The sequence below is a fragment of the Quercus lobata genome, chromosome 2, assembly GCF_001633185.2.
Source record: "Quercus lobata isolate SW786 chromosome 2, ValleyOak3.0 Primary Assembly, whole genome shotgun sequence".
In the NCBI taxonomy this organism is placed as follows: domain Eukaryota; kingdom Viridiplantae; phylum Streptophyta; class Magnoliopsida; order Fagales; family Fagaceae; genus Quercus; species Quercus lobata.
Genome location: NC_044905.1, coordinates 59,949,172 through 59,960,896, shown reverse-complemented (window position 1 = coordinate 59,960,896; position 11,725 = coordinate 59,949,172). Strand labels below are relative to the sequence as shown.

Genomic DNA, 11,725 nt, shown 5'->3' with positions numbered 1-11,725 from the left:
AATAAAAAATTTTCAAAATATTTTGGGGGCCATGGTTCCCCTGGCCTCAATAATTAAACAATAAATCTATAGGTGGGTAGCATGAAAAAAAAGAACTGCAGCAAGGATTTCGACTACTACTGAGATTCGAAGTGTAAGGTTTCATCGGTGGATAGTTAATTTGCAAAACAAAAATAACCAACTTATTAGGCTGGAACCAATGAACCAGTGAAGTTAGTTGGAGGCACTCTAATGAGCAGGCCATTAAAGAAGATCACATATATGCTCAATGAATATGGTAGAGTGTAGAAATTAAAGATGAAATATGTTATGATCTGGATATATGAATAAATTAATTTAGTTGGATTTGAGATAACTAGCCTCCTAGAACATGAGAGAGATAGAAATTTGGGTTTAATTCTGCCTGAGTTCCATTCCCCCTTTCACAATACATAAATAATACTAATAATGAGATAACTGTTGAACTAACTCCTATCAATTACAAATTTGAAACAACAACAACCTAATCTACTGCTGCTTATTTATCATTATCTGCTGCTGCATATTTCTGTATCTTATGTTTTCTGTATTTCGGACATAACAAAATGCATACCTTTTCTCTTTGGTTGAGTGGAGTATTTCATCAATAAATCTCACCCAAGAAAACCCAGACAGTTGGGTATTAGACAGTTTTGCTCCGTCGGAAATTCGATGTCTTCGATGTTTAACAAAAAGCAATTTGAAATTGGAATGATCCCATTTTTATTATCAATTTTCGCTTTACAAGTGATCAGGTTACAAACTTACAAGTAATCAGACAACAATGGAAACCAGCATTACAATTGGCTATAGAGTACAAACCAGCATTATGTATAGTTGATTTGGAAGAAAGTGCTCAGCCAACTTTCATAACCATGAATAAATTAATTAGTTACTCGCTTACTTTGAAACTTGAAAGATGATTAGCATGGTCGTGCTTACCTGTATCACATACTAATTGGTCTCTACCCAGATAAAGCCAATAGGACGGGAATAGTCTTTAAAAGTGACTAGAATTAGCTCCCCTTATTATGTGATTCTCTTTTCCTGTGTGCACTTCTACTATTTCTTATTTTCCATATTTTTCTATCACATAAACTTTAGCCACTCATAACAAGCCCCAAAATAGGTTCCACGTCCAATCGAAAGATTCAATTTGCATTAACACTAGAACTATGGTTTCCTCTTCCTCACAAACACCCTTCTATAAATCTATGACTTCTCATTCATGAAGATAATTAACTAGTCATCAAGGAATGCAAAATCAGAAACAAGACAAAGAGGAGATAGTCATGAATTAGTCATGTTCTTTGCCCTGCCAATCTGGTCTTCCTAATGTGAACTCCAAGCTGGGGTTCTTGCAATCCAAAGTTGACCCTAAGTAGCTCTTCAGTTGGGTTGAATCACATTCCTGTAATGTTTTGGAAATTTGGTTACTATCAAGTATACGTGAATGTATGCAATTGAATAAATGTTCCTGCGAATAGGGTCATGTGAAAACATGTCCAAATGGCGAAAAAATATGTGCTTATCTTGATACCATATGAATTTTGAGCAGCATATTTGAATCATATTGTACAATGGAATCCAAGACTTGAATCAGTACCTGCATATGGTGCCCTCTTGATCTTTGTTGTGAATCAAAGGATGCTGGTCTTAGCACCTCTACTTCATTGGAGTTAGATTGTGCCCATGCGTCTCTATTACTGCATTTTTGAAAACTGAGTTAGTCTGAAACTATTTTGGTATATTATTTATTTTATCGTACATGTTGCACAGTAATTTTTCTTATAATATATAGTTTTAATTATTTGACATCATCATGAGAATTTTAGTCATGTTTGAAGAAGATACATGATGAAAAAGATATATGAACTCAAAGCCATATTAAAGGTCTACCACATGCAGAACTAAACGCTCTTTACAATCTCGAAGTTGATTCTCAGAAGAAACAATTCGACAGTGTTAAGAAACAGCTAGGGAAAATATTTACATAAAAACGATGGCTTCACATGTTTAACCAAGGTGAGTATTAGAGTGTGATGGTAACCACAGAACTCAAAAATAAAATTCACAAAATAGACAGTAATTTATTTTGTTTCCCATTTAGTCAATAGGCATGCAATTAGTCAAGCTTTGGGCTTGTAGTATTTGGACCATCAACCATACCTCTACATTACAAGCTTGCAACTAGAATACTGTGCCAATTTCAAGTCAAGAAAAGGTGAAGATATGTCTACTCAGGTTGCATTTGAAATGAATAAAAAGAAGATAAAGGACGACTGTCCAACCCAATGTAAGTCACGCTGGGAGTGAAGAAAGTAACAAGAAATGTCTCTTAATGCAAAAAGGAAAGAAAAACTAGATTTCAAATTGAATTTTAATTAGTTTTTAATTATTGTCTAATTTTTCACTACACATATAATTTATTATTCTTAATTTTAGTGTCAATTGATCCATTCATAATACTTAGCACGAATATCGAGATGATCGACCACCTTGCTCACCTAAATAAGACTAACTCATTGTTTATTGTTGAATGTTTTTGTACGTAAGCACGAGTTACAATTTAATAATATAATTAAAGTAGAAACTGAACAAGTTAGATGGCCTCTATCCCAAATTAAGTGTCCAAAGTAGATTTTAAATCCACGCTACTTTTGTTCCAAATGTCCATCAAATGTAAAACTACTTTCAATCCATTTGAAATTTATCTAAATTTTTTTTACCAAAATTTATCATTGACTTAAGTCTAATATCAATGAAAAACTTACCATGTTTCAAAAAACTAATTGTGCAGTTTTAGTAGATGTTCATAATAACTGAATTTTCATAATTTATTTAATAATTGTAATAAACTTGATCAAATTTCATTGTATCACAACATTGAGCTTTATATATATATTTTTAGGATAGGTACAATATTGAGCTAATCTCATCCTTTGTATATTTTGTATTTTGTTTCCTAAGACTCTTAAACTCTTTCAATCTTTATCTATCTCTTATATGTATTTTTCAATATAGATATAACACATACACCACTCAACCATGTAAGTGGCAATTTATTCAAAACACCACGTGCTTCAATTTGGGATCAGAGTCAACTCTTCTTCTGTTCACCCAACTGAACCTTCCCCAACTAATCTCCTTCATTCATTGACTAATGCTCACAATTTTATCAAACTGACCAACAAAAGACCTTTGAGGTCAAGACGTCCTTGGCTTTCTTGGTGGCTCTAATCTGTGGTCCCTTCTACAATATATATCAATAACACCTTAGCGACAAATCATGTCTTCCTTTCTTGAACTCATCAAGATCAACTTCTTATGAGCCTCCTAATCTCCTCCTTTTTCTCCAATGAGATCCTACTCCTTATTGCGGGTTTCACTTCCTTCCAAGAAATTTGGAGCACACTTGAGTCCTCACTTGCCTTTTCTTCTAATACCGAGATCTTCCAAATTCACATGCAATTTCAAATTTTCAAACATGGATATTTTTCTGTCACTCAGTTTTTGCATAAAGCCAAGTCACTTTTTGTTGAACTTACTGTAGCTAGAAAGCCTCTGTCTATTCAAGACTTCAACATCTGTCTACTGCACCTAGTTTGTTTAAATGTACCACAGTTTATCTAAGTACATATAGTTGTACTTAAATATGTCCATGCAATTTCTGAGACTAACAAGCTAGTTTGTTTAAATGTTGTGAACAAGATTAGGCGTGCGTTTGGATTATTATTATTATAAATTCTAGTTTGTTGAAAAGGGACAAAAGTATATATGTACCTTAAAGAAAATGAGACCTTAGAAAAAATTTACACTAACAAATAATAGAAGAAAAGTGGAATTGTCTAAAAAATTTGATAGTCACATATAATAGCCTTGTCAGAGTTCAAATAGGTTTCAGGATATATCTATAAATACAGTGATACTATGTACCTAATCAAACATAATGAAGATGAGGTGCAAGATCATATTTATAATTCATTTCATATAAATATTACGGGAAATTGTTGTTAAGCTGATATATTGCTAGAGATGAAATTAAAGCAAGAATATCAAGTCTTGTTCAACTAACATATATAGAGTAAGAGAGAAGTCACGATTAGGTCCATTTTTACTTGGGTTGGTCACAATGCATGGATGATGGAGTAAGGATGGAGATCACATATAACGACCTTGTATGAGAATGGAGGATTAGAATGACCTGAAAATTAATCTTGGTGCCTATTTATAATCATCATAATCATGTAAGGAGTTGTGTCATTCCTAACAGTTGCAACCATTCGAATGTTGTAACCCTTGTCAAAGGTCAAATCTATTCAACAGAATAACACCTCTGCACGGGAAGCTATCACCATCTAAGGACTGAGTGTAATGAGTGAGGGCACACTATTATTATGTTATTGTTCATCCCATGCTTAAAACTTGTCATCTCTAACTTGATAGTAGTAATATATTTGCCTAGTTGGAATTAGTCTTCCCTTATTGTTTTGACCATCCCAGCTATCGGAGTTTCAATTTGATGCAATGGTTTTTCCGTATATCTGCTATGTATCTACATAATTGACAAAAAGAAAGGTTAGCATATATTCATCTAAGTGCTAACCAACTCTATATGGGGGAGATAGGATGGTTATAACCAACTCTCTAGGTTTGGAAATATATGACATAGTTTTCGCTCACAACAGATACATTTGACTGCGTAAATTTGATATGCTAATATCCTCTAAAGAACGAAAATAGATTCTTATCTAACTTATGATAATTATTTTAATCAGTTTATAGGTAGTAGTGTATGTAGAAGTAGAATTATAGTCAATACCATCTCTGATTTGGAAGATTTATAAAATCAACCTCACTATGATTTATAACTTACCATGTAAAAGCATCCACATCAGTGGATGCAAATTTATAATCTATTTTGCACAAAAAAAACTATTTTTTCTATTTTACACCCCATTTTTACAAAACATCTATATCAGTCCATCTATTATACACTATATTTTATATAAATAATATTTTTTTATTCTTTTTTTAATATTATTTTATCTCCCATTTCTTTTTCCTATTCTTCCTCTTCTTTCTTTTTCCTTATCTCTCTCTGCCGTTTCCTCTTTCTTTTTCTTCCTCTTCTTTCTTCTTCTTTCACATCACTGATCAACCATCAAAACCCACATCACTGATCAAAACCCAGATCACTGATCACCGATCCAATGATTACCGATCACCGATTCACATCACCGATCCAAAACGCCTCTCCAATTCATGATCCACGATCACCGATCCAACGATTTTGTTCCAGTGGTTGATTTTGTTGTTGATTTTGTGGTTGATTTTTCATTTTTGTGGTTGATTTTTGTAGTTGATTTTTGATTTTGTGTTTGTGGGAGTGTGTGTATCAGAGGAAGAAAGAACATTATGAGGGAGAGAATGAGTTAGTTTTGCACAATTTATGTACAATTTTACACTCATTGATGTGGATGTTTTTTTGCTCAAAATGTGTAAAATTAGTTACTTTTATTTATTTTGCAAGACTTTATACATGCTGATGTTCTAAGTCAAGCAACTTTGTACATTACCGTTTAGGAAGGAATGACTCTTCTCCCTTACTACGAATTTTCAACTCACCGTACTATGAAAAACACCACGCATTACATATTCTCCGCGTGATATAATTGTTTACGTACGGGGGAAAATTTCATCTGAGATTGATATTTATATTAGTCAAAAGTAATGTGCAAAAAGTCATTTCATTTTCCAATCCATGTCTACTATGACCAATTATGAGATGTTTATGATATATATATATTTTTTTCACCGACCATACATCAATATGAGTAATTATTGGGTCTTCAATCTTCATATTTCTTAATGATGTTTAAAGCGTCATGTACAAAGTTAATAAAACCTAATTAATTACATAAGTTAAAAAAAAAAAAAAAAAACCCTAGTTATGTGTACGGTAAAACCACTTTCCTTTTATATATAAATATTAAAATAAATGTAATTATAACTATAAAATTGTAAAGAAGCTTTTTAGTGAGTATCTGCTATAAGGAAATATTATTTTAGTATTGTAAATGACCATAAGTACTTTACTTGGTAACAGGAAATAGATTATACATATTTAGATCATAGATGTACGTTTTCTAAAATCATTTCCTTATATACCCAACTAAACAATTGGCAACAAAGAAAAAAAAAAAGTGAAATCAGACTATATTAACCATTCTCGTGAAGAGCATTGTGGTTATATGTTATTATCCAATTCTTCCATGCAGGAGAACGTAGTTTTGCTTTGAGTTTATATATGTTTCCATAATTTTGAGAAATGGCATTATGAGGGCTGCAGTAAAAGAATTACAAAACAGAAAAAGATAATTCCCTACATAGATTTCATATTTTAATAGCAGATTTATTATTTTCTGCCCTCATTTCGGTTACATGATGACAAAATAGAAGATCATGATGCTGGTGATTAGCAATTAACTATATGTCCTTTCCAAAGGAATTAGATAAGTAGTATTCATAATAAACCAAAAATCTATTTATCATGTCCATATGAATAGTATAACAATCAAGTACTCTCAATCAGCTACTTTTAGCAGCAGGCGCTTGAAATGAGATAAAATAAAGAAAACAACTTGTTTAGAAATTATAATATATATATATATATATTTTATTTTTTTAGGAGAGAAATTAGAATATATTTGAATACTATATAGAGAGTACCTCATATCATTCCCCGAGGGAATCAATGACAGAGCAAAAGTGCAAAGAAGCATTCATGTTAGCATCTAATTGAATTAATTAGAACCATTTATTAACTATAGATGCATTAAAAAAAAAAGGAAAAAAAAATTATAGTAGTAACCCAAGTCCCAAGACAAGACTAAACTCCATCTAATCACTCTTCTAGTCGTTATATATAATTCCTAGCCGACAAAAATTAGCTGGGCTCTTAAATTGTAATATTCAAAGGAAAATAAAGGGGAATAGAAGAAAGAAATCTAATGAAAGCACGAAGAACATTTAAAATGGAAGCTGGTGCCATCGAACACGTACGATTTATATATAAATTATATTAGAATATAGTTGCTTTGAACCTTGAAAAGAGGAAAGCTAGCACTTACTCTTATAGAGTCAAGGGAGTACTGGTCTTTTTGGTCATATATGCAATATCCTCGTGGAGAGAGAATAAGAACCAGATTTTAATAAACAACACAGTCACAATTAAAATAAACTATAAAAACATCAATTTATATAATAATAAAAACTGTAATATGATATACATAGTTCTAAAGAAAAAGAAAAAAAAAAGTGTAATATGTGGTTGCTTTCGCTTATCCTCATTAACATCTGATTGTGTCTCTAACTTTTCTTTGATACCCATTAAAGCTACAAATCTCATCTCAGCGTAAATGCAAATCTTCTCAAACAAAAGATTAAAAAAGAGAGAGTGAGAAAACCAAACAGAAATAAAGCAAAAGCTGCCTCAAGAACCCTTTTTTATTCTTCAGAAAATGGTGGACGTGTGTTTTGGTTTCTAAGCCAAGGTACCATGCAAAAAAGCAAAAGGAATTCAGTACTTAATTAAAAGCGTAGCACATACATGCAATCTTGCATAGCATATATAATAATTTAACAAGGGGAGGACGCTACAGCAGTGTTGCATACATGAGTGTATTAAAGAGAGAGAGAGATATATAGATGAAGAAAGCTATATTAGTACCTTGAAGAGTTACTCCAAAGAGTGGTGGAAGCATAGTCAAGTACATGATCTTGTTGCACAGGACGATGGTCAGACGGTCCTCTTTGATCGTTGTATGAAGGACGTAGGCCAAGCTCACTATTGCTCCCAATTGGTGAGATATCATCCTCTCCAGATCCATCTGATTGGCCTTCAAGAAAAACCAAAGAACACTTTCATTACAATAATTAACTAGTCATGCATGCTTCTAGTGAAGCTAGAATGTGTGTAACTACATGTGTGTGTATGTATGTATGAATGTTGAATTTGCATTCATCAATTTTACTAATGTCATGTATGTATATAGTACTCATAGATCTTTCTGTTTTAGAATTTATATTAAAAAAATAGGGTTAGTAAAAAGGAAAGGAAATGTCAAAGAGAGAATTTTTTTCCTTTTCCAAATGGGGCTCAGTTAAAAAAAAAAAAAAAAAAAAAAAAAATGGAAAAGAACAACACAAGGGGTTAGAAAAAGTTAAGGCTGCTAATTAAAAAAAAGAAAAGGTGTGAAGGATAAGCAATACGAATTGTTACCTGAGGAAGCTGCAGGTTTGTCAGTGGTCTTAACAGTTCGATACATCTGCAGAGTGATTGGGAAGAATTGCAAAGACATATATTAAACACTTTGATTATGAAATTAAAATTAAATATATTGGCACAAAAATAATAATAATAATAATGTGAAGAAAAAAAAAGGGAAAAAAAGAAAAAATTAAGATCTCTCTTTCTCTGTGCTATTCTATTTTCTGTGGGCTTTCTGGGTTTGTCTTGCTTTCATCATTAATCACGAGGTTGATGTTTGATAAGGTTGTAATGATATGTATTATTGAGAAATGATGACTACTTTTGTCTGTCATCATTCTACTTTGCTTTCTCTCTCTCTCTCTCTCTCTCTCTCTCTCTCGTGTTTGTGAGAAAGCAGAAGCTGTACTCTGTCTGGTCTCTCAGAAGCTATAGACTGAAACAAAGCTCACTAGTCTTTAATTCACTGCTTTCATCGGCTATTGTGCCGGTGGGATGGACCAACACCGCCCCAGATGAATGAGCTACACAAACAAAGACACAGAAAAAGAGAGAGAGAGAGAGAGAGAGGTTTTGTGATATTTACCTGTAAATGGCTTTTTACATGCGCTAATGTGAGATCCTTCACATCCATGAGCTCAAGAACTGATTTTGGTGTAGCTCCTGAAACTCATTCCCCAGATAGATTTTAGACAAAAAGGAAAACACACACATAAAAAAAAAAAAAAAAAAATCTAAATTTCAACACGAAAAATAAAAAAAGATAGAAAGAGTAAGAGAACATATGTCTATATTGGAAAAGATGAAATCTTTACTTTCATGGCCACCAAGAAGCTCAACAGCGTGAACAAATCTAGCATGGAGAGTGCTTGTCCAGCGCATTCTTGGTGCTCTCATACTCCTCTTTGTTGGAAGCTTAGGCATAAATCTCGATCTCATCATCCCAATCCCATGAGGAACCTCTGAAGGTCCTACCTCATACTGATTATGGTGATGATGATGGTGCAATTGGTGAGATTTGAAAGCATCTGTTGAAAGCCCATTAAACCTTGTGGCAGCTGCAGTCCCTAAACGATTATAAGCTGCGGCCAAGGACGACGCATTAGGCCCCGAGCTTAAGATTGACATGGCATCCAAACCCCCTCCATAAGGTGATGAGTGAGCGTGAGACACAGACGAGGAGGAAGTGCACAGAGAGGGATTATTAGAAGGCATTTGATAGTAGCACATCTTAGCTTCCTTGTCTCTTGTTGTGTGGACTTGGTCCATAGGCAAGAAAGGAAATGAACGGTGGTGTTGATAGACCGGAATCCCTTTGATCGGCTTTAACCCATCAGAGGACACATCGAGTACTCCATGGTTCATGTGGTTTAACCGATTGTTAGGGTGGTGATGATGATGAACAAGATGCCTTTGTTGTTGGTAAGGGTTAGGTGTTGTGAAATTCCTCCCTAAAGAGAGCTCAGTATGAGCTTGGGACTCAGTTGTCCTCCTAGTGTCTACTTCATTGCTAGTATTGCAAATTTGTGAAGAAGAAGAAGGATTAGGAGGACTGATGTGTAGTGAAAGATCAGGAAGTGAGGTTGAAGATGGTTCAATGAAAATCCCATCCAAGGGCATTTTCATTGACCCCCCTTTACCAAATGGAATAGGAATAGCTTAATTTCCTTTGATTAATTCAACTTTATTCTAAAGAAACTAAAGAAATTGGAACTATTTCACAAGTGGGTCTTCAATCTTTTTTGAACTCTCCTTGAATTTCTTCTTCTTTTTCCTCCAAGAATATATGGAAAGCTATGAAAGAGCTAGAACTACTGCAAGCTTGATGTGCTTTTTAAGACAAAAGGCGGAGAACTCAAAGGGACTTGAAGCAAAGCAAAGTAAAAAAGAAAAAGAAAAATCTTCTATCTTCTAAAACAAACAGACATGCTCAAGAAAAAGGGAGAGATGTAGGGATAGGGAGGAGATAAAAGAGATAGCAATTTTTATTATTATATAATATTATTGTACATATATTTGTTGCTAAGCAAAGGAAGAAGATAAAAAAAAAAACAAAAAAAGAAATCCGGAAAGGCAAGGGAAGGAAAGGAGGGGGATATAAGTCCGGTGTTCCTTGAGAGTATATCTTGGAAAATGACACTAGAAGAAGAAGAAGAAGAAGAGAACACAAGGTCTTTCTCTCTCTCTCTCTCTCTTTTTCTCTGTCTCTCTCTATGGTCAAAACCCAAAAAATGCACCAAAAATATATGGTCACTTTGGATTTCCCTTCCCCGGAGGCGACGGGTTAAAAAATGTTAGAGAGAGAAAGACAACCTCATGTGTGATTCCTTTTCCCCCACTCTCCTCGCTCTCTCTCTCTCTCTCTCTCTAATATTATTTTTTTCATACAGAATAATAATATTCATAGGTCTCATTTCCATACATAAATGGACAGGCAAAACATAATAAGAGAGTAAACGGGGAGGACATCTTACTTTTTTTTTCTTTCACTTAAAATATAATTTTCCTTACAAAATCATGGAGAAGATTTTGAATTTGTATTATTATATTATAATATGTTAAGTATAGAAACCCCCCCTATTGACTTGAGTGAGTGAGTGAGAGTGAGAGTGTGTGAGAGAGAGACCCACAAAGGGGTTTTTGTTTGTTTTCATGTGTACGCATTCTAAGCCCTAATCATACATTGTAAATTCTAATTCTTCTAACATATCCTCCTCCTCCCAAATATTCCCTTCATAATCTTTCAACAACTTTGTCTGGCATCCTGAGTTTTATTATGTCTTCCTCCACATCACCGTCCAATATCTTCTAATTGACTACACCCTCTATGTGTTAGGGTTTTCAAAACCCTAGGCTAAATCAAGGATAATCCTTTAATTTTATATTATGGGATCCTTAACTCTTTCATTGGGAACTAAACCCTTTCTTTAAATGCTGTCAATGGAGATAATAACCTTGCTCTGGCGGATGACACCTCTTTGTGCCATTTTTTTCCTTTAAAAATTTTGTATAGCCTTAATTTATTTGATATGTTACCTTCAACAAAATATTACTATAAGGGAACACTAATTCATAGGTGGTGTTTGAATGGTGCATTAAATGCAAAAATTCGGTAAAGTTAATGCTGTTGGGTTACTTTTCTCTTGCAATGGTTTTTCTACAAATACTCAAATAGCTTCAAAAATTAAAAGGAAATAAATCATCTCTGTCTCTCTCTCTGTCTGACGCCTAGTTGTAAGAAACGGTCTTTGTCCAATGTACAGTAGACAGAAAAGTATATTCTTATACTAGAGGTTGTTTACTCTATTAAAAAAATATATTGTTTAAAGAAATTGGGGATATAATTATACTGGTTGCACACAAATTATTTTACACAATCTAAAAACAATTGAAGTCACAATTTTCAACTTGAAGTTTGTATAAAACTATGTAAAA

General features: G+C 33.4%; 1 protein-coding gene across 2 annotated transcripts; it reads right to left on the bottom strand.

Moving 5' to 3' along the window:
• Positions 1 to 717: 717 nt before the first annotated feature.
• Positions 718 to 10,669, bottom strand: LOC115976012 (transcription repressor KAN1). Of its 2 annotated transcripts, none has more exons than XM_031097076.1 (6): positions 9,106 to 10,665; positions 8,877 to 8,953; positions 8,303 to 8,348; positions 7,751 to 7,919; positions 1,625 to 1,724; positions 718 to 1,429 (listed from the first exon to the last, which is right to left on the bottom strand). In XM_031097076.1, exons 1-6 carry the CDS (start codon positions 9,914 to 9,916, stop codon positions 1,316 to 1,318), a joined length of 1,317 nt encoding a protein of 438 aa, XP_030952936.1. In that variant the 5' UTR covers positions 9,917 to 10,665; the 3' UTR covers positions 718 to 1,315. The 2 variants fall into 2 exon arrangements, 1 of the variants encoding a protein (XP_030952936.1); XR_004088234.1 differs by lacking the exon at positions 718 to 1,429 and adding an exon at positions 7,152 to 7,564 and having other exon boundaries at positions 1,636 to 1,724; positions 9,106 to 10,669.
• Positions 10,670 to 11,725: the final 1,056 nt, after the last annotated feature.

What these genes read in the sequence shown, in the direction of transcription:
- LOC115976012 (XM_031097076.1), bottom strand. Translation starts at nt 9,916, where the DNA reads ATGAAAATGCCCTTGGATGGGATTTTCATTGAACCATCTTCAACCTCA. An exon ending in ATGTAAAAAGCCATTTACAG is followed by an intron (nt 8,349 to 8,876) that starts GTAAATATCACA and finishes ATCACTCTGCAG; the next exon opens with ATGTATCGAACTGTTAAGAC. An exon ending in CTTTGGAGTAACTCTTCAAG is followed by an intron (nt 1,725 to 7,750) that starts GTACTAATATAG and finishes TCAAAAATGCAG; the next exon opens with TAATAGAGACGCATGGGCAC.